This window comes from Squalius cephalus (genome assembly GCF_949319135.1).
Source record: "Squalius cephalus genome assembly, chromosome: 2".
NCBI classification, from domain to species: Eukaryota; Metazoa; Chordata; class Actinopteri; order Cypriniformes; family Leuciscidae; genus Squalius; species Squalius cephalus.
In genome coordinates, this window is record NC_137123.1 from 1,887,365 (window position 1) to 1,914,864 (window position 27,500).

The 27,500-nt window shown below is 43.8% G+C and overlaps 4 protein-coding genes across 4 annotated transcripts in view; all 4 read right to left on the reverse strand.

Annotated features, from left to right (window-relative positions):
- gtf3c1 (general transcription factor IIIC subunit 1) overlaps positions 1–7,308 on the reverse strand; it is a 32,876-nt gene extending 25,568 nt beyond the window's left edge. Inside the window, exons 1-10 of the mRNA XM_079864258.1 lie at positions 6,984–7,308; positions 6,309–6,497; positions 5,782–5,958; positions 4,099–4,242; positions 3,109–3,205; positions 2,912–3,035; positions 2,651–2,827; positions 1,631–1,746; positions 1,273–1,549; positions 740–894 (exon numbers count right to left, since the gene is read on the reverse strand). Coding sequence (XP_079720384.1) covers positions 740–894; positions 1,273–1,549; positions 1,631–1,746; positions 2,651–2,827; positions 2,912–3,035; positions 3,109–3,205; positions 4,099–4,242; positions 5,782–5,958; positions 6,309–6,497; positions 6,984–7,207 — 1,680 coding nt within the window. The 5' untranslated portion in view covers positions 7,208–7,308. The remainder of the gene's footprint in view (positions 1–739; positions 895–1,272; positions 1,550–1,630; positions 1,747–2,650; positions 2,828–2,911; positions 3,036–3,108; positions 3,206–4,098; positions 4,243–5,781; positions 5,959–6,308; positions 6,498–6,983) is intronic.
- Positions 7,309–8,032: 724 nt separating this feature from the next.
- On the reverse strand, positions 8,033–15,308 carry LOC307149211 (uncharacterized protein). The gene is made up of 7 exons (XM_079855386.1): positions 15,180–15,308; positions 13,175–13,898; positions 9,458–9,536; positions 9,235–9,330; positions 8,967–9,025; positions 8,763–8,885; positions 8,033–8,251 (listed from the first exon to the last, which is right to left on the reverse strand). Exons 2-7 carry the CDS (start codon positions 13,879–13,881, stop codon positions 8,104–8,106), a joined length of 1,212 nt encoding a protein of 403 aa, XP_079711512.1. The 5' UTR covers positions 13,882–13,898; positions 15,180–15,308; the 3' UTR covers positions 8,033–8,103.
- Positions 15,309–19,446: 4,138 nt separating this feature from the next.
- Positions 19,447–23,670, reverse strand: thumpd1 (THUMP domain containing 1). Its single transcript, XM_079864594.1, has 4 exons — positions 23,350–23,670; positions 20,616–20,781; positions 20,167–20,415; positions 19,447–19,995 (listed from the first exon to the last, which is right to left on the reverse strand). Exons 1-4 carry the CDS (start codon positions 23,539–23,541, stop codon positions 19,673–19,675), a joined length of 930 nt encoding a protein of 309 aa, XP_079720720.1. The 5' UTR covers positions 23,542–23,670; the 3' UTR covers positions 19,447–19,672.
- A 716-nt stretch (positions 23,671–24,386) lies between these two features.
- Positions 24,387–27,500, reverse strand: part of eri2 (ERI1 exoribonuclease family member 2) — a 6,782-nt gene continuing 3,668 nt past the window's right edge. Inside the window, exons 5-9 of the mRNA XM_079864299.1 lie at positions 27,217–27,370; positions 26,113–26,213; positions 25,943–26,024; positions 25,672–25,760; positions 24,387–25,446 (exon numbers count right to left, since the gene is read on the reverse strand). Coding sequence (XP_079720425.1) covers positions 24,553–25,446; positions 25,672–25,760; positions 25,943–26,024; positions 26,113–26,213; positions 27,217–27,370 — 1,320 coding nt within the window. The 3' untranslated portion in view covers positions 24,387–24,552. The remainder of the gene's footprint in view (positions 25,447–25,671; positions 25,761–25,942; positions 26,025–26,112; positions 26,214–27,216; positions 27,371–27,500) is intronic.

Sequence of the window (27,500 nt, forward strand, 5' to 3'; positions counted from 1 at the left end):
TTATCTTTAGTTGTCATTGTCGTTAACGTAACTATCGTTATAGTTATCTTTAGTTGTCATTATCGTTAACGTAACTATCGTTATAGTTATCTTTAGTTGTCATTGTCGTTAACGTAACTATCGTTATAGTTATCTTTAGTTGTCATTGTCGTTAACGTAACTATCGTTATAGTTATCTTTAGTTGTCATTGTCGTTAACGTAACTATCGTTATAGTTATCTTTAGTTGTCATTGTCGTTAACGTAACTATCGTTATAGTTATCTTTAGTTGTCATTGTCGTTAACGTAACTATCGTTATAGTTATCTTTAGTTGTCATTGTCGTTAACGTAACTATCGTTATAGTTATCTTTAGTTGTCATTGTCGTTAACGTAACTATCGTTATAGTTATCTTTAGTTGTCATTATCGTTAACGTAACTATCGTTATAGTTATCTTTAGTTGTCATTGTCGTTAACGTAACTATCGTTATAGTTATCTTTAGTTGTCATTGTCGTTAACGTAACTATCGTTATAGTTATCTTTAGTTGTCATTGTCGTTAACGTAACTATCGTTATAGTTATCTTTAGTTGTCATTGTCGTTAACGTAACTATCGTTATAGTTATCTTTAGTTGTCATTATCGTTAACGTAACTATCGTTATAGTTATCGTTACAGTTATCATTATCATATCGACAGAATTTTCATTTTTGGGTGAACTATCCCTTTAACATCGTTGTTCTCCTGAACCCACACTGACCTCCGTCAGCACCTCCACGATCACCGGCACCGGTTCCTCTACGTGTTGTGATTGGCTGGCGCTCGTGCTGGGGGTGTGGTCAGCATCCTCTGCGTTCTGACCAACCACAGCCTTCTGAGAGGCTTTAGCCCCGCCCACTCGCGCCGAGGGCTTCTCTGAACACAAACAAGCGTGAAAACCAAACTCATATCAGTATGCGCTAGAGGTCTGCAACCCGACTCAAACCCGACGGAAAACTCACGGGTTTCGGGTCGGGTTCGGGTTAACGTTTAATGAATGAATAATTCGGGTCTGTAAGAAAGAAAAACTATACAGGCTATAAAGGGCGTGTGCTAGCTGTGTCTTAAAACACAGCATATTGCACACAAAAGAAAACTGTTTACTGTGAGAAACGGACCTCGGGTTCGGGCTTAAAATATAACCGTAAAGGTCGGGTCAGTTTGGGTGGGGTTAAATGATCTCGGGTTCGGGCTTCAGTTTAAAGCCTGTGCAGACCTCTAGTAAGCGCACGTGTGTCGTGATTGGCCACTCACTTTTGAGGGGCGTGGCCTTTTTGCTGAAGCTGAGTTTGGTCTGTTTGAGCTTCTGCCGCGTGTCTTTCGCTCCCTCGTTCTCCTCAGAGACGCCTGCGGGCGGATCCGGCTCCGGCTCGGGTTCCGGCTCCGGCTCGGGTTGGGTCAGGTGTGTGACGCGCAGGTGTTGGCTACGCTGCCGCTCTTTGGTGAACTGCAGGCTGAGTTTGCTCTGCTCCACGAAGAGTTTGCTGATGTATTTGGTGGTTCTCTGCCGCCCCTCGTCCTCCATGAAGCCCTGAGAGACACACACGTGAGACGACGACCCCTGACCCTGTCATGCTTGTGCTGGGGTCAAAGGTCACCTTGGTGTCATTACCTTGATCATGTTGATTCGCTCCAGTAGTCGACAGATCATCCGTCCCTCTAGTTTTCCGACGTTGAGTCTCGCTCTCAGGACAGACTGAGAGATTCCTCTGGTCCCGGTCGACACCACTGCAGCAGCCAATCACAGCACAGAGATCAGTCATGAGAACCACAGAGTTTCAGGGCCCCAGATTAACTGTTTTTAACTAATTGTGGCCCCTGACTGAAAATTTTAGAAGCACAAGCAGAAAATGTAGGGGCACACCTAAAACCAGCTTGAATTCAATGCAATTCTTCACATTTTGCCGCACAATAACTGTATTACTGACAAATGCTTTGACAATAAATCGACTTAACGTACAGAAATTACAATGCGCAGTTTTATTTTAGGTTCACAGGGCTCCAGTGTAGATTAAAGTAACTTTAATTATTATCATTAATAATGTCGTAATATTAATTCAAAAGCAAAACAAGTGAAAAATAGATAATAGGGAGTAAAAAAAAAGCCAATAAGCGTCCTCTGCTGCCACCTACTGGTCACAATGGTAATTTTATATTTTTATTATTTTTAAATAAGTGCAAGTTTTCCTACATCTTGAAACTTTTAGTTTTATAAATGGGGACAATCTTTGAAGGATGAAGAAAAAATGTTTTGGTCATCACATTAAAAATAACATTTAAATATGATATTATAGGTTTAAAATGCTGGAAAAGATGTGTGGTACTCGTAAGCGTTTGATATCTCTGCCACAGTTACAGTGAGTGTTACTACAGTAAATCCATGGTGGATATTGCTGATTTGTGGACTTATGTAACTTGTTCATTCATGGCACATGGTTTGATCTGATATCTGCGGTTTATAAAGAATCTGAATGTTTCTCACTGGATCTATTGGTCGGAACAATCGCAGTCTGGAGCCCTGAGTTTTAATAATCGCTCCATATATTGTTATCGTTACCGTTATAGCTATCACATATATGATCATAGTTACAGTTAGCCATTGGCGTGATTAGAGTCATGTGACGTGTCTGACCGAGGTCGTAGGCTTGAGTGAGCACGTCGCGCTCGATGAAGCGAGGCTCGGCGAGGACGTTCCTCTTGACGGACGCTTCGCCCTCTTCATCGTTGTTCTCGTCGTCCTCTTCCTCCTCCGCCTCCTTCTGCCCGTATGGCTTCAGCAGCTTCAGACAGCGCACGAACACCTCAGTGCCTAACAGCCAATCACAGCACAGAGAGAGCAGTCAGCGGCGCCCGGCTCACGTGACGCCATGTGGTGGCCGGCGTGACCTCTGACCTCGCAGGGTTTTGAAGGGGCCTCCGGTGGGGTCGAGCTCCTTCAGAGGGATCTTCACCAGGGTCACCATCTTAGCGGCGGTCATGTACTGATACGCACGCTTGAAGGTGCGCTCGCACACACGCTACACAACACAACACACAAGCGTTACGACAGAAGCACACACTCGCATGAGGCGATCAGATCGTCTTCCTCACCAGCTGCTCTCGGATCTTCATCATCACGCCGGTCTTATCCGGGAGATCGGAGAGGATGTTGGACGTGGACTCCATCAGGATATCATACTTACTCCTCCTGACACACACACGGGTTTATACATTACATTAGTCATTAGTGAGTGAGTGAGTGAGTGTGAGTGTGTGTGAGCGTGTGTGACAGCGTGTGTGAGCGTGTGTGTGTGTGAGTGTGAGTGTGAGTGTGAGCGTGTGTGTGAGCGTGTGTGTGAGCGTGTGTGTGTGACTGTGTGTGTGAGTGTGAGTGTGTGTGTGTGTGAGCTTGTGTGACAGCTTGTGTGACAGCGTGTGTGTGTGTGAGTGAGCGTGTGTGTGAGCGTGTGTGTGAGCGTGTGTGTGAGCGTGTGTGTGTGTGTGTGAGTGTGAGTGTGTGTGTGTGTGTGTGTACCGGTCCACGTGGAAGTGTCGGAGCAGCAGCAGCAGGGAGTGTGTGTGAGTGTGAGTGTGTGTGTGTGAGAGTGTGTACCGGTCCACGTGGAAGCGTCGGAGCAGCAGCAGCAGGGAGTGTGTGTGAGTGTGTGTGAGTGTGCGTGTGTGTGTGTGAGTGTGAGTGTGAGTGTGTGTGAGCGTGTGTGTGAGCGTGTGTGTGAGCGTGTGTGTGAGCGTGTGTGTGTGAGTGTGAGTGTGTGTGTGTGTGAGCGTGTGTGTGTGTGTGAGTGTGTGTGTGTGTGAGTGTGAGTGTGTGTGTGTGTGTGTACCGGTCCACGTGGAAGCGTCGGAGCAGCAGCAGCAGGGAGTGTGTGTGTGTGTGTGTGTGTGTGTGTGTGTGTGTGTGTGTGAGTGTGTGTGTGTGTGTGTGTGAGTGTACCGGTCCACGTGGAAGCGTCGGAGCAGCAGCAGCAGGGAGTGTGTGTGTGCGTGCGTGTGTGTACCGGTCCACGTGGAAGCGTCGGAGCAGCAGCAGCAGGGAGTGTGTGTGAGTGTGTGTGAGTGTGTGTGCGTGCGTGTGTGTACCGGTCCACGTGGAAGCGTCGGAGCAGCAGCAGCAGGGAGTATTGTTGAGCTCCTGACGGCAGGCGAGCGACGTGTGACTGAAGTGTGATCAGCCCGTTCCTGTCCAGAGTCCTCCTCAGATAGTGCATCTTCCCTGCGTCCATCCTGACCAATCACAGCACATCATCATTACATCATCATCACATCATCATTACGTCATCATCATTACATCATCATCACATCATCATCACATCAGCTGTGTTCAGAACACAACACTAGTGCAGTAGATCTGAGGAACAGTGTGTGTGTGTGTGTGTGTGTGTGTGTGTGTGTGTGTGTGTGTGTGATCACCTGAAGATGCGTGTGTGCAGGTCTCTCTGCAGCTCCCCCTGCCAGCGCGAGTGTGTGTGTGTGTGTTTGTGTTAGGGCCGTCACTTTTGAGAAAAATCTAATTCGAACGGGTATCAAATATCAAGCAATGTATTTGAATATCTACGATAATAAGACATAAATACAGTAGACAATAGATAATCCCGACACGGAGGCGCCGGCGCGTGAACTGGAGCTCATCTCATAAATGAACCGAAACTCAGCATATACGTTGGCCTACTCGCCTCACAGACCTGAGACATATATAGAAAGCTTGAAATGTCTACGTTTAAACAGAACAATTCAAAACGAAAGAAAAAAGACTGCTCTGCTCTCTGCTTATGTAATCTGTATGAAATGTGTATTTCTCTCTGGCGCCTTCACTACGGCGATTATCAGGAGTCAGTATGGTCAACTTCATCTTTGCAGCCGACACTGACACAGAAAACACTTGTTTATTAAACAATTAAAATGTCTCCTTGCTATATTTGACATATTCATAATCATTACTTTTGCCGGTTCTTTGTGACAGCTTTTAGATGGTTTATTGGCAGAGACACCCTTACATGTTACATGAACGCGTCACCACCGCATCAGCACCAAAAACTTTTTTTTCTTTTTGGGGAATTTTGTTTGTGTTCAGTCTTTCTCAGTTGTCTTTAGGTTAATGTTGTTTCAGTTAACAGTTTTTCAGTTGTTTTCAGTAATGTTTTCAGGGCTAGGCTACAGGAGCAGCATCTGTACTCTCGCGGCTGTAGACGGTAATGTTTTCTCTTGGGTCATGTCAGTCAGTATGAATTAATTGTGATATATAATCCGGGAAATACGGTACTTTACCATCTACGGCGTAGAACCCAGAATATTTCCAGACACTACTGTTTAGATGAGTTGGGGTAGAGTTGTCCGCTCAGGCTGGCCGTTCTGTGCGTTATCTTCCATTTCCAAAACAGGCTGGCTACTATTGGCTATTATTCGCTTGATGTGGTCACGGGCCTACGCTACTGTACGTTTAGAGCGCCTGCTACTGGATGAGATGGCAAACAATAAAATAAAAAACAAACGGTTTAATCATAGACTGTAAAAATTGCGCTATACATGGCACTTTAACCGGATAGTTTATTTATAGTTTGATTACGGATATTTCACGTCATGTTCGAATGCATATTCGAATATGGAATAAAAAGTGACAGCCCTAGTGTGTGTGTGTGTGTGTGTGTGTGTGTGTGTGTGAGCACCTGAAGATGCGTGTGTGCAGGTCTCTCTGCAGCTCCCCCTGCCAGCGTGAGTGAGAGTGTGTGTGTGTGTGTGTGAGAGTGTGTGTGTGTGTGTGAGCACCTGAAGATGCGTGTGTGCAGGTCTCTCTGCAGCTCCCCCTGCCAGCGCGCTCTTCCCAGTCTCTCCAGGATACAGTAGCACAGATCCGGCAGCTTGAGCTCCGGGTTTCCCTCGGGCCCGATCAGCGCACGGTAGCGGAGCTCAGCAGACGCCACCATCACCAGCCGCTCGCCCCACCTGAGGAAGCAGAGAGACGGGTCAGGAGTGTGTGTGTGTGTGTGTGCCGCTCGCCCCACCTGAGGAAGCAGAGAGACGGGTCAGTGTGTGTGTGTGTGTGTGTGTCGCTCGCCCCACCTGAGGAAGCAGAGAGACGGGTCAGTGTGTGTGTGTGTGTGTGTCGCTCGCCCCACCTGAGGAAGCAGAGAGACGGGTCAGGAGCGTGTGTGTGTGTGTGTGTCGCTCGCCCCACCTGAGGAAGCAGAGAGACGGGTCAGGAGCGTGTGTGTGTGTGTGTGCCGCTCGCCCCACCTGAGGAAGCAGAGAGACGGCTCAGGAGTGTGTGTGTGTGTGTGTGTGTGTGTCCTCACCGCGTCTGCACCTCCTCCAGCGTCAGCGGCGTGCGGATCTGCTCACACACGTCGAGCCGCTCGCTGAAGAACACACAGGAGCCCTGCAGGCCGCTCGGGTCATCCGTCAGCACACACACCGGGTACGCGTCCTGCGCATCGGCCTGGCGCATCTCGTGGATGCCTGTGTTCCGGTCCACCTCCACAAACCTGCCACACACACACACACACACACACACACACACACACACACACGCTTACACACACTGCTATCGTGGTGTGGTTACTACACTGATTATGATTATTCAACTTAACTATTACAGAGAGCACATCTCTGTGCTCTAACAGGCCTAAAGTGATAAATAACACATCTAATCAGGGATAAATACACCTCTGACTAATAAATCAACACTGGACTCACTATTATAAGAAGTTCAAAGAGAAGTGTTACTGCAGTAAGAGTGTGGTAAAGATGGTAAAGGCTGGTACCGGTCGTGTGAGACAGTGTTACTGCAGTAAGAGTGTGGTAAAGATGGTAAAGATGGTAAAGGCTGGTACCGGTCGTGTGAGACAGTGTTACTGCAGTAAGAGTGTGGTAAAGGTGGTAAAGATGGTAAAGGCTGGTACCGGTCGTGTTAAACAGTGTCACTGCAGTAAGAGTGTGGTAAAGGTGGTAAAGATGGTAAAGGCTGGTACCGGTCGTGTATGGTGACGGTTCTCCGGCTCTCCGGCAAAAGGTAGAAGCGGACCTCCTCGCTCCGGATCAAGCAGCTCCAGATGAACTGCTGAGTGAGCGGATCCAGACTCAAGCCGAACTCGGGCTGACGGGTGCGAAGCCTCAACCAGAGCGTCTGAATGCTGATCCCGTCCAAACCCTCCAGAGCCACCTCATCCAGAACCGCGTCCAGCGGGTCCATCATCGCTGTCTGTCTGTCTGTCAGTGGGAAACAAACACAACAACACAGCCGAACTCTGCAGAACACTACTTCTTCTTCTTCTTCTACTTCTGCGGCTGATTCCGGTGCCTGTCATGAACACTGACACCCGCCGGACGTCTCCAGCACTACAACAACACAACAGCGCGCTTCACGGGGGAAATACAATTAAAAAAAGTAAAAAATCTTAAATTAAAATATATATTACCGTACATTAAATAAAAATAAAAATAATTAAAACAAGACATACAACAGAAAAGTCAAGTAAAACAAAAGCTAACCTAACAAAAGTATGTTCAGTAACACAGGTGTACAGGTAACATAAAAGTAAGAATGAACAATACTTCTTCAGCGTTTATTACTCTTAGTAATATATTAATTTCAACGTTTACTAATACTTTATTAAAATCTTGTTAACATTAGTTAATGCACTGTGAACTAACATGAACAAACAATGAACAGCTGTATTTTTATTAACTAACATTAACAAAGATGAATAAATACTGTAACAAATGTATTGTTCATTGTTAGTTCATGTTAGTTAGTGTTACCATATTTTCTCCATTAGGATTTAAAAATAGCAAATGTCTGAGCGTGTTTAATATTAGCTGCAATATGTTTCAATAGTTTAAGAGCGTTAATTGACACTGACACAAAAAACAAGGATATCCACTCTAGTAAAAATACCAAACAAAAAGATGTTGACTAAAATACCATGTGGGTTCTTTCCCTTTATTTTTTCTAAACAGAATAATGCTATAGTAGCCTGAAGAAACTATGATTAAAAACCACTCAAACAGAGTCTCCAGTGAATGACAGTTTATTGACTGATCCTCATATTTAACTAGCATGAGTAGAGTTGTACAGGGGAATGCTTGTGTTCAGATGATATGAAGGCTTGAGTCAGTGCTTCTCTCCACCATGGCCATGATCTTCCTCTCAAACGTGGGCAGAACGGCTTCATCCTGGAGGATCTCCTCGTAAACCGCACCGCACTCGAACTCCGCGCTCGCTCTCTTGAAGAAAAACCTGTGTGAATGAGAGACAGGTGAAGGAGGAAACACTGATACTGGAACGGATTGCAGGTGATCGTATGGGTCAGCTTACCCCACGGTTCGGCATGCACTGCTAAATTTAACCATCATAGATTGAAAGTTTATCATTTGGATGAGTTTTGTCTTGGCAATTTACACATTTAAACAATTTTAAACGCAGAAGAGGAGGCGAAAATCAGATTTTCTTGGTCCATGCATTTGATCTTAAAGTGACAGCAGCCTAATATTCCTACTGTTATCTGTGTCAATAATGTTAATAAAACAACAAAAAACAGCTGTAACAAAGATGAAACTTTATTTAATTTCTACAGTGAACAAATTTCTGTACCTAAATAGCCTACTACTGTTAGACTTTGTAATTTTGTTATTTATTACTATTTTTTTATTCTATTATATATATATTTTAACCGTAAATGATCTGAACCGTGAGTTTTGTGATGGTTTCGCCAGTAACTGATATGCCGATGTGAATGAGCGTGTCTCACCTGAACGGGCCTGTGCGCGTCAGCAGGGACTTAAAGCGGCCCAGGGTCACGGGAGCGTCACACCGCACACACGTCCTGTACGGGATCTCGTCTCCACTGTAATAATACACCACTGTAACACACCTGTAAGACACCAGCAGGTTAGTGAGGTGAACGTGAATCAGGAGTAATGACAGACTCTGCAGTGAACACTGAAACACTGACCGCTCAACGTCACTGTCTGCCGCCGTCAATGAGGAGCCACTGGAATCTGTTTCTCCTTCCTGTCAGAACAGGAAGTGATGCGATTACTCACACAGGCTGTGTTCGACACTGTGCCTGCGTTTGGTTTAATGCACATCACATAGATACTGTATCACACAATGCAATGTGCTCAAAGTGCCCTTCCATGTCCAGTGTGACGATAACCGGACTTTCCTGACTGAATTAAACATGTTCTGTAAACTGTAAACACTGTGTGGCGGTAACTCACTCCGTGTCTCGGCACTCGAGTGTTTCGAGTGTGTGTCTGCAGCTCCTGCAAACGTCTCATCAGTTCAGCTGCGAAGGTGTGTGGCGTCATCTTCACCTGTTACACAGGAAAACGAGCACATATCACACAAGTCTGTTAATATAATGAACACAATCCCATTCCTAAAATACAAACATGTTGTTTATTTATGAATCGTTTATATTGACAGATTGACTTGACTCACTGGTGTGTGTGGCAGGTGTGTGTGTCTCTGGGCTCTGTCTCGTGTTCTGTGGTGTCGATGACAAACATGATGCTCCTGTCTGCAGAGGGAACACATGTCAGTGAACATGACGACTGCATGGAGCTCGTCTCACTGCATCTCACCTGTATCTCACTGCATCTCACCTGCACTCACTGCATCTCACCTGTATCTCACTGCATCTCACCTGTATCTCACTGTATCTCACTGCATCTCACCTGTATCTCACTGCATCTTACCTGTATCTCACTGTATCTCACTGTATCTCACTGCATCTCACCTGTATCTCACTGCATCTCACTGCATCTCACCTGTATATCACTGCATCTCACCTGTATCTCACTGTATCTCACTGTATCTCACTGCATCTCACCTGTATCTCACTGCATCTCACCTGTATCTCACTGTATCTCACTGCATCTCACCTGTATCTCACTGCATCTCACCTGTATCTCACTGTATCTCACTGTATCTCACTGCATCTCACCTGTATCTCACTGTATCTCACTGCATCTCACCTGTATCTCACTGCATCTCACCTGTATCTCACTGTATCTCACTGTATCTCACTGCATCTCACCTGTATCTCACTGCATCTCACCTGTATCTCACTGCATCTCACTGCATCTCACCTGTATCTCACAGCATCTCACCTGTACTCACTGCATCTCACTGTATCTCACCTGTACTCACTGTATCTCACCTGTACTCACTGTATCTCACCTGCACTCACTGCATCTCACCTGTATCTCACTGCATCTCACCTGTATCTCACTGTATCTCACTGCATCTCACCTGTATCTCACTGCATCTCACCTGTATCTCACTGTATCTCACTGTATCTCACTGCATCTCACCTGTATCTCACTGCATCTCACCTGTATCTCACTGCATCTCACTGCATCTCACCTGTATCTCACAGCATCTCACCTGTACTCACTGCATCTCACTGTATCTCACCTGTACTCACTGTATCTCACCTGTACTCACTGTATCTCACCTGTATCTCACCTGTACTCACTGTATCTCACCTGTACTCATTGTATCTCACCTGCACTCACTGCATCTCACCTGCACTCACTGCATCTCACTGTATCTCACCTGTACTCACTGTATCTCACCTGTATCTCACCTGTACTCACTGCATCTCACTGTATCTCACCTGTACTCACTGTATCTCACCTGTATCTCACCTGTACTCACTGTATTTCACCTGTATCTCACCTGCACTCACTGCATCTCACCTGTACTCACTGCATCTCACTGTATCTCACCTGTACTCACTGTATTTCACCTGTATCTCACCTGCACTCACTGCATCTCACCTGTACTCACTGCATCTCACTGTATCTCACCTGTATATCACTGCATCTCACTGTATCTCACCTGTACTCACTGCATCTCACCTGTACTCACTGCATCTCACTGTATCTCACCTGTACTCACTGTATTTCACCTGTATCTCACCTGCACTCACTGCATCTCACCTGTACTCACTGCATCTCACTGTATCTCACCTGTACTCACTGTATTTCACCTGTATCTCACCTGCACTCACTGCATCTCACCTGTACTCACTGCATCTCACTGTATCTCACCTGTACTCACTGTATTTCACCTGTATCTCACCTGCACTCACTGCATCTCACCTGTACTCACTGCATCTCACTGTATCTCACCTGTATATCACTGCATCTCACTGCATCTCACCTGTATCTCACTGCATCTCACTGTATCTCACTGCATCTCACCTGTATCTCACTGCATCTCACTGTATCTCACTGCATCTCACCTGTATCTCACTGCATCTCACTGCATCTCACCTGTATCTCACTGCATCTCACTGCATCTCACCTGTATCTCACTGCATCTCACTGTATCTCACTGCATCTCACCTGTATCTCACTGCATCTCACTGCATCTCACCTGTATCTCACTGCATCTCACCTGTACTCACTGCATCTCACTGTATCTCACCTGTACTCACTGTATCTCACTGCATCTCACCTGTATCTCACCTGTATCTCACCTGCACTCACTGCATCTCACCTGTATCTCACTGCATCTCACCTGTACTCACTGCATCTCACTGTATCTCACCTGTACTCACTGTATCTCACCTGTACTCACTGTATTTCACCTGTATCTCACCTGCACTCACTGCATCTCACCTGTACTCACTGTATCTCACTGCATCTCACCTGTATCTCACCTGTATCTCACCTGCACTCACTGCATCTCACCTGTATCTCACTGCATCTCACCTGTACTCACTGTATCTCACTGCATCTCACCTGCATCTCACTGTATCTCACCTGTACTCACTGTATTTCACCTGTATCTCACCTGCACTCACTGCATCTCACCTGTACTCACTGTATTTCACCTGTATCTCACCTGCACTCACTGCATCTCACTGTATCTCACCTGTACTCACTGCATCTCACCTGTACTCACTGCATCTCACTGTATCTCACCTGTACTCACTGTATTTCACCTGTATCTCACCTGCACTCACTGCATCTCACCTGTACTCACTGCATCTCACTGTATCTCACCTGTACTCACTGTATTTCACCTGTATCTCACCTGCACTCACTGCATCTCACCTGTACTCACTGCATCTCACTGTATCTCACCTGTACTCACTGTATTTCACCTGTATCTCACCTGCACTCACTGCATCTCACCTGTACTCACTGCATCTCACTGTATCTCACCTGTATATCACTGCATCTCACTGCATCTCACTGCATCTCACCTGTATCTCACTGCATCTCACTGTATCTCACTGCATCTCACCTGTATCTCACTGCATCTCACTGTATCTCACTGCATCTCACCTGTATCTCACTGCATCTCACTGCATCTCACCTGTATCTCACTGCATCTCACTGCATCTCACTGCATCTCACCTGTATCTCACTGCATCTCACTGTATCTCACTGCATCTCACCTGTATCTCACTGCATCTCACTGCATCTCACCTGTATCTCACTGCATCTCACCTGTACTCACTGCATCTCACTGTATCTCACCTGTACTCACTGTATCTCACTGCATCTCACCTGTATCTCACCTGCACTCACTGCATCTCACCTGTATCTCACTGCATCTCACCTGTACTCACTGCATCTCACTGTATCTCACCTGTACTCACTGTATCTCACCTGTATCTCACCTGTACTCACTGTATTTCACCTGTATCTCACCTGCACTCACTGCATCTCACCTGTACTCACTGCATCTCACTGTATCTCACCTGTATATCACTGCATCTCACCTGTTCTCACTGTATCTCACCTGCACTCACGTCATCTTATTGCACTCACTGCATCTCACTGCATCTCACCTGCACTCACTTCATCTCACCTGCATCTCACTTGCATCTCACCTGCATCTCACCTGCATCTCACTGCATCTCACTTCATCTCACCTGCATCTCACTTGCATCTCACCTGCATCTCACCTGCATCTCACTGCATCTCACTTCATCTCACCTGCATCTCACTTGCATCTCACCTGCATCTCACCTGCATCTCACTGCATCTCACTTCATCTCACCTGCATCTCACTGCATCTGACCTGCACTCACTGCATCTCACCTGCACTCACGTCATCTCACCTGCACTCACTGCATCTCACCTGCATCTCACCTGCATCTCACCTGCATCTCACTGCATCTCACCTGCATCTCACCTGCACTGCCAGTCGTCTAGATGCTTCTGATTGGCTGGATTGTGGGGAGGGAGTGTCTCTTTCTCAGGCTCCACCCCCTCCGAGGGCATGGTCTGCCATCCTTGCAGTGTTGTCTTGAGGTTTCCTGGTGTTTGGACAGTCTGAGTGTGTTTCAGATACACGTCTGACCTGAGAAACAGCGGGAACAGGCTATCCTGCAGCACGGCCTGCACCTGCGCATGCGCCTGCGCAAACAGGCTTGAGTCGAGCTGCAGCCGCTGGATGGCGTCTCGCACGGCGCCTCTGGTCTCGGCCGGGATCTTGCGGGACACGACGCCACCGCTGCGCTCGCACAGGTAGCAGCGGTACATGGCTCTGGCCAGTTTGAGGCGCCGGCCCGTCGCGCACTCGGGAACCTTCTGGAACCCGCAGCAGGCGAACCAGAACTCGAGCAGCGCCGCGCAGCCCAGCGTCCGCAGGAAGAGCAGGAACAGCGCGGTGCCGTCGCGGTCGTCCAGCAGCGTGAGGAGCGTCTCGGCCCAGGGCTCGTACGGGCCGTCCGGTGGAGCGCTGCCGTCCGGCTCGAACCCCAGACCCAGATCAGAGCGGCGCGGTGTGAGCGCCGGAGACTCCGACCAATCAGACGCAGTCTTGCTGGAGAAGCACCCGCCCTCACAGCCCTCCTCTCCCGGCACTGGAGGCCGAGGCGCGTCACTGCGGTAACTCATGATGTCATCAGAGACTCCTGAGGAGCGGGAGAAAATCATAATATATATATTAATCCTAATATTAATCATAATATAATCAGAAGATCAAATATAATAAAAAAAAAATTATACATATTATGTATTATCATTATTATGATCATCACGTCAGTCAAAAATTATTATTTTTTTATTTCAATGAAATTAATGTACTATATTTTAGTTTGCTAATGTTTTTTATTTAATATTTTGTATTTTTAGAGGATTTTATGGTACTAAATTATATTTGCGCTGTATTTATAATCCATTTATTCACTTTTTGAGCATAGACCTGAAAATTTAATTTCCAATTTAAACTGTGGTAAATCATGAACGCTTTAGAGCGACAGACTGAATTTTGATCTCATTTTAAAAGACACTTGGCAAATTATTGCTGAAGTGAAAAAAGTTTTAAAAAATAAATTTTACAGAATTTTTAACAATTTTCAATTTCCTGTCATCCTAGTCTCCTGAGGAGCGAGAGAAGATCATAGCAAATATAATAAAAAATATAAAAATGTATTAAATATCATAGATTAAATTATCATTGCTAAAACACTCAGTATCCACACAGGAACATACAAAAATCAGATTTCAGAACAATAAATTTTGTCATTGTTTGTTAGGCTACTCCCCATCATTTATTTTTTTATTTGATGTCTTTTATTACTGTCCAGTGTTTTGTTTTGTTTTATTTGGTTTTATATTATTTGTCTATATTACTGTTTAACCCCTTTTGCACTTGTGTTATTGTTCTTTATTTTTGTTTGTTATTATTCATATATTTTTTTATTAGATTAAGTGCCCAGTTTAATTTTATTTTGTTAATAATATTGGTTAATTCGGATTTCTGATTTTGTTCATCATAATATTTATTTGCACTGTCAGTATAAATCTAAATGTAATACACAAAATACACAATATCGTTTTTTTCATTTTAAAAATTATTCCTGTCAGAAATCCAGTTTTTAAAAAAAAAAAAACATTTTTTATTATAAAAATTGTTTAGTTGAAGATGATATGAGTAATATCAGAAATATTCACGACTATTACAAAGCATTACAGATTTAATATTCTAAATGCAACATTTGATCGTTTTCCTTCATGTTGTCGGTCTGAATGAACGTCTCAGACGAGTCGCGCGCGCGGTTAATTAAAGTTTACTCGACGGAAGACAGAGAATCAAATAACGCTTCCCCCCATTGAATAATGAAAATATCCGATTCAAATATTGACAGTAAATGTTTACGAAGTTTAAAGTGATAAAGTGGTGATGTTTTTACCTGACAGGAGTTCGAGTCGCGCGCAGGCTGTGAGTCTGGAGCTGTCAGCACGAGCACGAGCACGTCAATCAACTTCATCATCACTGCCTCTCACTCACTCTTTCATATTTCTCACTCTCAAAATATTATTATGCTGCTTCCTTCGTTTATTTCCTTTTATTACATTTGTTTGAGTAAGTTTTAATTGCGTTTATGTTGTACTAGGTGCTACTGCTATTTAGTTTTATCCGTTTATTGCCTATTCTTAGAACTAGTCTATTTGCTATACTGCTATTTTACTTTAGCCTATTTAGCGTATTTAATACTATTGTCACAATTATTAGAGAATATCATTAAGAAATACCTGTTCACAGCTAACAAACAAAAACGTTATGAAATCTAACGTTAGGTTGGTTAACATTCTAACGAATGTTCTCTGAACGTTAAAAATGTCAGTTTGTTTAAAAACGTTTTTTTTTTTTTTTTTTTTTTTCTTGGTCAAGGAAAGATTCCATTCCATCATTCTTCAAACATTATGGAACACTACTTTTGAATGTTCTCTGAACGTTCTGAAAAAAAAAAAAAAAAATGTTAGATGAATTTAATAATAAAAGAAAATAAATATTTTGAGCAATGTATAAAACTTTTTTTTTTGTGAACCTTTTGTGAACATTATTAAAGCCCAGATAACCTTGAACTTTTATTTAATGTCACTGAAAGAATGTGTTCATAACTTTGAGAGAACGTTCCCTGTTATCTGGGTTCATACCTTTTCAAAAATAGTATTTACAATTCACAGATAATAAGAATATATGTTCTGCAGTGGTTAACTCTTGCTGTAGTTTATTCCCACAATGCACCAAGATCTGGTCTGAGTCTCTGGTTAAACTTCAGAATCACAGATGGATCTTCTGGAAATCTGTCCATCTGAAGGAGGAGGATGTTAAAGGTCACGCCACATGCCATCTGACACACTGTAGGAGCCCGACCTCAGCTGACACACACACACACACACACACATACACACACTCAGGTTAAAATAAAGAAACATTGAAGACAACTTAATTCAGCTAAACAAAATGACTTCCATCCGTATACATGTAAATGCTCCTGCAGGTGTTATTTAACCCTGATGAAACATAGTTGATATTAGTGTGTGTGTGTGTGTGTGTGTGTGAGAGACTGGTCTGCGGCGTCTCACCTGCTGTGACCTCTGTCTCCCGCGAGCTGCAAAGGTCAGGCAGTGAATGCTAATCCTTGTCTCCAGGGAGCGACACGGCTAATCACTATTGTTTCACATCGTCGTGACCTTTAACACGACACCTCAAGACTTCCACACACACCACATGGATAACACACACATTACTGGCATTCTGAGCCAACCCACTTCAGTTCTGCGGCTCAACACTGAACCATTCAGTCCCGATTCAAGAAATATGGAACAATGCAGGAGCATTTCTGAAGATCTGTTATTAATAATGAGGGGGAAACTACGGAAGCTTGCTTTTTTTCTCAGAAAATGTTTTGAATCTGTATGATTCTATTTCCTCAGAATTCCGATTTTATATCTCACGATTCACTTTTTTTCTCAGAATCCTGATTCAATATCTTACGACTAAGACTTTTCCTCAGAATTTCGATTCTACATCTCACGATTCAGACATTTTTCCTCAGAATTCCGATTCTATATTTCACAATTCAGGCTTTTTTCCTCAGAATCCCAATTTTATATTTCACAATTAAGGCTTTCCCCCCAGAAGTCCGATTCTTTATTTCACAATTCAGACTTTTCCTCAGAATTCCGATTCTATATTTCACAATTCAGGCTTTTTTCCTCAGAATCCCAATTCTATATTTCACAATTAAGGCTTTTCCCCCCAGAAGTCCGATTCTTTATTTCACAATTCAGACTTTTCCTCAGAATTCCAATTTTATATTTCACAATTAAGGCTTTCCCCCCAGAAGTCCGATTCTTTATTTCACAATTCAGACTTTTCCTCAGAATTCCGATTCTATATTTCACAATTCAGGCTTTTTTCCTCAGAATTCCAATTCTATATTTCACAATTCAGACTTTTCCTCAGAATTCCGATTCTATATTTCACAATTCAGGCTTTTCCCCCCAGAATTCCAATTCTATATTTCACAATTCAGGCTTTTTTCCTCAGAATTCCGATTCTATATTTCACAATTCAGGCTTTTTTCCTCAGAATCCCAATTTTATATTTCACAATTAAGGCTTTTCCTCAGAATTCCGATTCTATATTTCACAATTCAGGCTTTTTTACTCAGAATCCCAATTTTATATTTCACAATTAAGGCTTTCCCCCCAGAAGTCCGATTCTTTATTTCACAATTCAGACTTTTCCTCAGAATTCCGATTCTTTATTTCACAATTCAGGCTTTTTTCCTCAGAATCCCAATTCTATATTTCACAATTAAGGCTTTTCCCCCCAGAAGTCCGATTCTTTATTTCACAATTCAGACTTTTCCTCAGAATTCCAATTCTATATTTCACAATTCAGACTTTTCCTCAGAATTCCGATTCTATATTTCACAATTCAGACTTTTCCTCAGAATTCCGATTCTATATTTCACAATTCAGGCTTTTTTCCTCAGAATTCCAATTCTATATTTCACAATTCAGACTTTTCCTCAGAATTCCGATTCTATATTTCACAATTCAGGCTTTTCCCCCCAGAATTCCAATTCTATATTTCACAATTCAGGCTTTTTTCCTCAGAATTCCGATTCTATATTTCACAATTCAGGCTTTTTTCCTCAGAATCCCAATTTTATATTTCACAATTAAGGCTTTTCCTCAGAATTCCGATTCTATATTTCACAATTCAGGCTTTTTTACTCAGAATCCCAATTTTATATTTCACAATTAAGGCTTTCCCCCCAGAAGTCCGATTCTTTATTTCACAATTCAGACTTTTCCTCAGAATTCCGATTCTTTATTTCACAATTCAGGCTTTTTTCCTCAGAATCCCAATTCTATATTTCACAATTAAGGCTTTTCCCCCCAGAAGTCCGATTCTTTATTTCACAATTCAGACTTTTCCTCAGAATTCCAATTCTATATTTCACAATTCAGACTTTTCCTCAGAATTCCGATTCTATATTTCACAATTCAGGCTTTTCCCCCCAGAATTCCAATTCTATATTTCACAATTCAGGCTTTTTTCCTCAGAATTCCGATTCTATATTTCACAATTCAGGCTTTTTTCCTCAGAATCCCAATTTTATATTTCACAATTAAGGCTTTTCCTCAGAATTCCGATTCTATATTTCACAATTCAGGCTTTTTTCCTCAGAATCCCAATTTTATATTTCACAATTAAGGCTTTCCCCCCAGAAGTCCGATTCTTTATTTCACAATTCAGACTTTTCCTCAGAATTCCGATTCTATATTTCACAATTCAGGCTTTTTTCCTCAGAATCCCAATTCTATATTTCACAATTAAGGCTTTTCCCCCCAGAAGTCCGATTCTTTATTTCACAATTCAGACTTTTCCTCAGAATTCCAATTCTATATTTCACAATTCAGACTTTTCCTCAGAATTCCGATTCTATATTTCACAATTCAGGCTTTTCCCCCCAGAATTCCAATTCTATATTTCACAATTCAGGCTTTTTTCCTCAGAATTCCGATTCTATATTTCACAATTCAGGCTTTTTTCCTCAGAATCCCAATTTTATATTTCACAATTAAGGCTTTTCCTCAGAATTCCGATTCTATATTTCACAATTCAGGCTTTTTTACTCAGAATTCCAATTCTATATTTCACAATTAAGGCTTTTCCCCCCAGAATTCCGATTCTATATCTAACGATTCACTTTTTTCCTCAGAATCCCAAATTTATATTTTATGATTCAGACTTTTCCTCAGAATTTCGATTCTATATCTCACGATTCAGGATTTTTTCCTCAGAATCCCGATTCTACATCTCGCAATGCAGACTTTTTTCCCTCAGAATTTTGATTCTGGATCTCGTGATTCAGACTTTTTTCCCCTGAATTGTGCGATAGACTCAGTCAGTTCCCTTTTTTATATTTTACTTCCTGGCGTTAGTAAGCTTCCATACATAGAAAATGTCACGATTTTGAGTGCCCTCTCAAAAACAATTTACTTTTATATAATGAAACGTTGTGAAGTAATGTTATCCATTATAATTGTAATGTAATGTAATGTTCTAAAAGTAATGTTACACATTATTTCATATTCCACAGACACTCTCACCTGAGATGTAAATTGGCTCAAAAATTAAAAACAGACATTATTACTGGTAAAACACATGTGACTTAAGTTCTTTATTTCATTTCCACACCTCGTATTTCCAGAGGAAAACGTGTTCGAAAAATAACACAAGAGTACCATACAAACAGTAAAACCAAAGTATTAGTGTGAAATCCTGCTGACACTGAAACGCTGCTTAAAAAACAAAAGCCAGGACACAAACGCAAATGATGTAAAAATGGTTTTAAAACGCCGCGTCTGCACAGCTAATTCACTCAGGCTCCGCCTCCTTGCTCCCGTTGCCGGTGGAAACGTCACCGCCCTCTGCTGTCTCTCCACACTCGTGCTCCTGCGTCTGATTGGCTGCTTCCTGCGGGCCTGCGCTCTGATTGGTGGGCTCCTTCGCTGCTTCCTGCGGGCCTGCGCTCTGATTGGTGGGCTCCTTCGCCACTTCCTGCAGGTTGTACTTGCGGAAGAGCATGTAGTCGGTGACGACGCTGACGCAGCAGACGCTCTTGATGATCTCTATGATGATGCTCAGCTCAGGGTTGCTCAGGTCCACCTTATGCAGCGGGTTCATCTTATCCACCAAACCTGAAAGCCATCGCAACACACACATTCATCTTACAAGAGACAGAACAAACAGTGCTCTTAAACCAAAGAAAACTGAATCATTCATTCAAGAGACTCTTCATCCAGTAATGAAAGAAGTGAAGTATCTCTGAGTGAGTCATGATGATGATGATGATGATGATGATGACGTACCAGCGACGGCTTTGATGACGTCGTCCCTCTTGCTGTGGCTGCTGTTTCGGGCTTTGAAGCAGATCTGGTACGTGGCCCTCAGCGGCGCCTTGAACCAGCGCTCCAGATACTCGCTCAGAAACTTCTCCATGTCCTCCGGGAACGCCCGACACGTGCCGCTGACCGGCAGCATGCGCAGGATCACACGAGACTTCCTCTTCTTCGTCTGGTGCAGGTCCGACAGGATGTGATGAACCAGCTCCTCTGGGTCTGGGGGGGAGGGGGGTGTCAGAGACAGAGAGGGGGAGAGAGAAACAGAGAGGGAGAGAGAAACAGAGAGGGAGAGAGAGAGAGAGGGAGAGAGAGAGAGAGAGAGAGAGAGAGAGAGAGAGAGAGAGAGAGAGAGAGAGAGAGAGTGTTATCACCTGTTCAGCTGCAGCTCATGTGACGCTCTGACCTGACTCTCTCACCGACTCCATGCGTGCGAATGAACACGACGTTATTGGCTCCGCTGTCGAGCGCACTGAACCTCTGCTGACGCTTCTTCATCGACGACTGAATCTGAGACACTTCCTTCTTCAGCGCAGCCTCAGCGTCTTCATCATCCTCCTCATCCTCACTGAGGCAGTCTGTGGGCTGAACACACACACTATAATCTCTATAGTGCACTACAGTAACACATCTCTATAGTGCACTACACTACAGTAACACATCTCTATACTACAGTAACACATCTCTATACTACAGTAACACATCTCTATAGTGCACTATACTACAGTAACACATCTCTATACTACAGTAACACATCTCTATAGTACAGTAACACATCTCTATAGTGCACCATACTACAGTAAGACATCTCTATACTACAGTAACACATCTCTATAGTGCACTATACTACAGTAACACATCTCTATAGTGCACTATACTACAGTAACACATCTCTATAGTGCACTATACTACAGTAAGACATCTCTATACTACAGTAACACATCTCTATAGTGCACTATACTACAGTAACACATCTCTATAGTGCACTATACTACAGTAAGACATCTCTATACTACAGTAACACATCTCTATAGTGCACTATACTACAGTAACACATCTCTATAGTGCACTATACTACAGTAAGACATCTCTATACTACAGTAACACATCTCTATAGTGCACTATACTACAGTAACACATCTCTATAGTGCACTATACTACAGTAAGACATCTCTATACTACAGTAACACATCTCTATAGTGCACTATACTACAGTAACACATCTCTATACTACAGTAACACATCTCTATACTACAGTAACACATCTCTATAGTGCACTATACTACAGTAACACATCTCTATACTACAGTAACACATCTCTATAGTGCACTATACTACAGTAACATCTCTATACTACAGTAACACATCTCTATAGTGCACTATACTACAGTAACACATCTCTATACTACAGTAACACATCTCTATAGTACAGTAACACATCTCTATAGTGCACCATACTACAGTAAGACATCTCTATAGTGCACTATACTACAGTAACACATCTCTATACTACAGTAACACATCTCTATACTACAGTAACACATCTCTATAGTGCACTATACTACAGTAACACATCTCTATAGTGCACTATACTACAGTAACACATCTCTATAGTGCACTATACTACAGTAACACATCTCTATACTACAGTAACACATCTCTATAGTGCACTATACTACAGTAACACATCTCTATAGTGCACTATACTACAGTAACACATCTCTATACTACAGTAACACATCTCTATAGTGCACTATACTACAGTAACACATCTCTATACTACAGTAACACATCTCTATAGTGCACTATACTACAGTAACACATCTCTATAGTGCACTATACTACAGTAACACATCTCTATAGTGCACGATACTACAGTAACACATCTCTATACTACAGTAACACATCTCTATAGTGCACTATACTACAGTAACACATCTCTATACTACAGTAACACATCTCTATAGTGCACTATACTACAGTAACACATCTCTATAGTGCACTATACTACAGTAACACATCTCTATAGTGCACTATACTACAGTAACACATCTCTATACTACAGTAACACATCTCTATAGTGCACTATACTACAGTAACACATCTCTATACTACAGTAACACATCTCTATAGTGCACTATACTACAGTAACACATCTCTATACTACAGTAACACATCTCTACAGTGAACTATACTACAGTAACACATCTCTACAGTGAACTATACTACAGTAACACATCTCTATAGTGCACTATACTACAGTAACACATCTCTATACTACAGTAACACATCTCTATAGTGCACTACACTACAGTAACACATCTCTATAGTGCACTACACAGTAACACATCTCTATAGTGCACTACACTACAGAAACACATCTCTATAGTGCACTACACTACAGTAACACATCTCTATAGTGCACTACACAGTAACACATCTCTATAGTTCACTACACTACAGTAACACATCTCTACAGTGAACTATACTACAGTAACACATCTCTACAGTGAACTATACTACAGTAACACATCTCTATAGTGCACTATACTACAGTAACACATCTCTATACTACAGTAACACATCTCTATAGTGCACTACACAGTAACACATCTCTATAGTGCACTACACTACAGAAACACATCTCTATAGTGCACTACACTACAGTAACACATCTCTATAGTGCACTACACAGTAACACATCTCTATAGTTCACAACACTACAGTAACACATCTCTACAGTGCACTATACTACAGTAACACATCTCTATACTACAGAAACACATCTCTATAGTGCACTACACTACAGTAACACATCTCTATAGTGCACTACACAGTAACACATCTCTATAGTTCACTACACTACAGTAACACATCTCTACAGTGAACTATACTACAGTAACACATCTCTATAGTGCACTACACTACAGTAACACATCTCTATACTACAGTAACACATCTCTATAGTGCACTACACAGTAACACATCTCTATAGTTCACTACACTACAGTAACACATCTCTACAGTGAACTACACTACAGTAACTCATCTCTATAGTGCACTACACTACAGTAACTCATCTCTATAGTACACTACACTACAGTAACACATCTCTATAGTGCACTACACACTACAGAAACACATGCTGCTCACCTGCTCAGGGCCGTAGAGCGCGTCCGCGTACTCGTTGAGGAGGCTGAAGGCTTCGCTCGTGCACTTGCGCTCGTTCATGTTACAGGTGATGAGCACCCCCTGCGCGCCCACCTCCAGCTCACGGGAGCCCCTCTGTCTCTTGTGCGCGTGCCCGCCGAAGCGCTTCCTCGTCCTCTTGCGCGTGTCAGACATGACTAGCTTTATCAAACAAATCTCCCTGAGATTAAAAAAGTGATGAAGAAACTCTGAGGATGTAAACGCGCTCTGGGCACGCGTGTTTGTGTCAGTCGCGCTTCAAGCGGTCCAGAGCACGCGTCATACAGGGCCACGAAAGGGACATTTGATTACGAAACGCGTTTGACGCGGTTTCAAAATAGAAGGTCCATAAATATGCATCACACGAACTCTCTTTCATAAACTAAATAATGAAATGTGTATAAATAAAAAGTTTTGCTCAACACTTAAAGCCTTTATGTATTTACAAGGCATTTGTAATGTACATGTTGTAATGCATTAAGCAATTTGTAATAAACAACTAAAATGCGTTAGAATGTGCAGATTCCTTGTTATATGTAAAATAGGTTGTTTATCATGTTTTAATTCATTATTCGGTAACACTTTACAATAATGTTCATTTGTTAACATTCATTTATGTATTAAACTAACAATGAGCAATACATTTGTTACAGTATTTATTGATATTAGTTAATAATAATCCAGCTGTTCATTGTTTGTTCATGTTCGTCCACAGTGCATTAACTAATGTTCACTAATACAACCTTTGATTTAAATAATGTATTAGTAAATGTCGAAATTAGCATATTAACTAAGATGAATAAACACGGTAGAAGTGCAGTTCATTATTAGTTTGTTAACTAATGTTAACAATGAACCTTATTGTAAAGCGTTTCCCATTATTCTTTCTAAGTTGTAACAATGAATAGATAAGATTATAATGTATTATAACTGTGGTTATCAGTTTTATAATGCAACGCAGGTGCATTGCAAGGCATGATTAATACGTTTTTAATGCATTATTATATAAACGCCATCATGTAAAGTGTTAACAATTTTTATTTCAAGTCACCTTTTAAATAAATGCTTATTTACAATACACAATTTACAATCATCTGAGGTCGCTGGTCCTGCAGGCGTGTGTGGTGTCCTGGCCGCTCATGACGGGGTGATGAAGAGGTGGTGTGCTCATCTGAGTGCGGTGGTCCTACAGGCGTGCGGTGTCCTGGCCGTGGTCAGCCCGCTCTCCCACTGGAAGAAGCCGCAGCGCTGGCGTGTGACGGGGCAGCAGAAGAACACACGCCCGTGGTTCGGGCCCCCGTTCCCCACCGTCAGGCGCCGGGCCCTGCGGCCACACTCACACAGAGGAGCCGTGCGCTTCCCAGGGAGACTGGCAGCAGCGGGGCCAGGGGGGCGGAGCCTGCTGGGGGGCGGGGCTCTGTGGGCGCTGGGGGGCGTGTCTCTGTGGACGCGGAAGGGGGCGTGGCCTAAGAAGCGAGAGAGTGGGCCGTACGGGTCAGTGTGTGTGAGAGTGTGTGAGTGTGTGTGTTTGTGCGGGACCGGTCCGGGTGTTTTAAAGAGACTGGTGGACACACAGGAGATGCTGGGTTTGAGCCGGTCGGATGTGGTGTTGATGGGGTGGTTCTCATCAGGCTCCGCCCCCAGAGCAGCAGGCTCCTCCCCCTCCTCGGTCAGCAGGACTCCGTCGCTCCAGCAGGCGTCTGGGCTCTCGGGGTCGTAGGTCGTGTCGGAGAGCCCGGCCAGCGCAGTGTTGCTGGTCTTCCCCAGCGCTGTGTTTGTGCTGGAGAGGACGGTGACCAGCGGCACGAGCGCTCGACACACACTCGTCTGCGGAGCGACACACACACTCGTCTGCGGAGCGACACACACACTCGTCTGCGGAGCGACACACACACTCGTCTGCGGAGCGACACACACACTCGTTTGCGGAGCGTCACACACACTCGTCTGAGGATTGTCACACACACTCGGAGCAGAGCGACACACACTCGTCCGCGGAGCGTCACACACACTCGGCGCTGCACGGATGTTTCCCCGCTGAGGTCTGGCCTTCACCAGCGCCTGAGAGAGAGAGAGAGAGAGAGAGAGAGGGGGGAGAGAGAGAGAGGGGGGGGGGGAGAGAGAGAGAGGGGGGGGGGGAGAGAGAGAGAGAGAGAGAGAGAGAGAGAGAGAGAGAGAGAGATGCTACTGTAATAAACGTCAGCGCTTGCTCCTGATTGGCTGTGATGTCACACAGGGGGTGGAGTCACCTGTCTGTGATGTCATGCAGGGGGCGGAGTCACTCACCCGCTGCAGTGTCTTGGTGACGGTCAGACAACAGCCGTCACACACCATCCTCCACGCCAGCAGAGCCGTGTTCCTTGCGTCCACCAGACCTGACACATCAGAGAGTGTGTGAGTGAGAGAGTGAGTGTGTGTGTGTTCAGTATTAAGTGTGTAGTGTGTGTTCATTGTATAGTGTTTAGTATGTGTGTTCAGTGTTTAGTGTGTGTGTTGTGTAATGTGTGTGTGTGTTCAGTGTTTAGTGAGTGTATTGTGTTGTATAGTGTGTGTGTACCTGAGTGCTCTCGGCCGGTGAACTGGATGCCGAGGTCCAGCAGAGCTCCTCTCAGACCCTTGGGCTTCCTGTTATAGAACAGCTGACACACACCAGAGTCACACACACACCAGAGTCACACACACACCAATGTGTAGCCTGTGCTGGAGAGCTGTGTGTGTGTGTGTTACCTTGTATGTGGCTCGCAGGTCGATCCAGCTCTTCAGAGCTCCAGGAACTCTCAGCTGCTTCCGCTTGCACTCGTACAGCAAACACACACCCAAATCCCAGTCTACATCAACACACACACACACACACACACACACACTACACATTACACATGAACCTTCTACATCAACACACACACGTTACACATGAACCTACTAGGGCTGTCAACGAATATTCTAAATTCAAATATATTGGAATAGTTTTAAAAAACAGAATTTCGAGGTGAAAATGAACATTCGAATGTGGAGAATCGGCCGCGGTGGCAGAGGCGCGGCTGTCTGCTGTGCGAGTGGGGACAGGTCACAGGAAGAAGTGTTAACGTTAAACAGAAACATTACTAAAGTGTAGGCTACTGTACTGACTGAACAGATATTGCATGAATAAGGTAGCTTAGATACAGCAGTTTCGTGCACTGCAGGCTTCCACTGGTTTGATTATTTACTTCATGTCAAGGAAAAGTTCCATGTTTACCACAGCTCGCTCGCAGCGTCGCGTCTACCGCGTCTAGTTGGACTCTTGAACATTTTGAATCCATTCGCGCAACAAAAGCAAAAGTTTGAAGCAAAATTGACGCACGGAGAGCGTGACGCCTCATTCGCGCCGCAAGACCTCCAGACGCGCGTAAACGCGTCTTTACATTGACTTAACATTGAAATCACTCGCGCCAGACGCTCTATTCGCGTTTGGTGTGAACACAGCATGAGCGTGAGGGCGAGAGAGAGAGAGAGAGAGAGAGAGAGAGAGAGAGTGCCTGCGAGTGAGCGAGCGAGCGAGAGTGAGGTCTGCGGTCTTGGCCATTAGTTGATTTACTTGTTTTTGTGCTTTGTGTATTAGGTAATACGTTGTCAAATATGTTTAAACTTAAATAAACTACCTATACAAATAGTTATGTCTCTTTGTATTAATTTGTCCTGTTATTGACGTAATGCGCGTCATTGACAAAATGCACAACCAGATGCTCGAATATTCGTGTTTTTTTAGAGGGAATATTCGAACGTCATTTGAGCAATTTTGACAGCCCTAGAACCTACGCGAGACACACACACGAGTGAGTGAGTGATTCTCACCTGACCATGTGACGAAAGCGCAGGCGTGTCCAGAGGGGGCGGGGCCAGAGCTGTCCGTCTCATAGGCCACGCCCCTCTCCTGCTGGAGGCCCTGCAGCCAGCGCACGAACCTGGACAGGCAGATGTGGAGCGGGGGGGCGGAGTCCACCTGATCCTGTCAGCCAATCACACGGTCAGACACACACACACACACACTAAAGGGTTAGTTCACCCAAAAATGAAGATTCTGTCAGTAATTACTCTCCCTCATGTCGTTCCAACCCCGTCAGACTTTTGTTCATCTT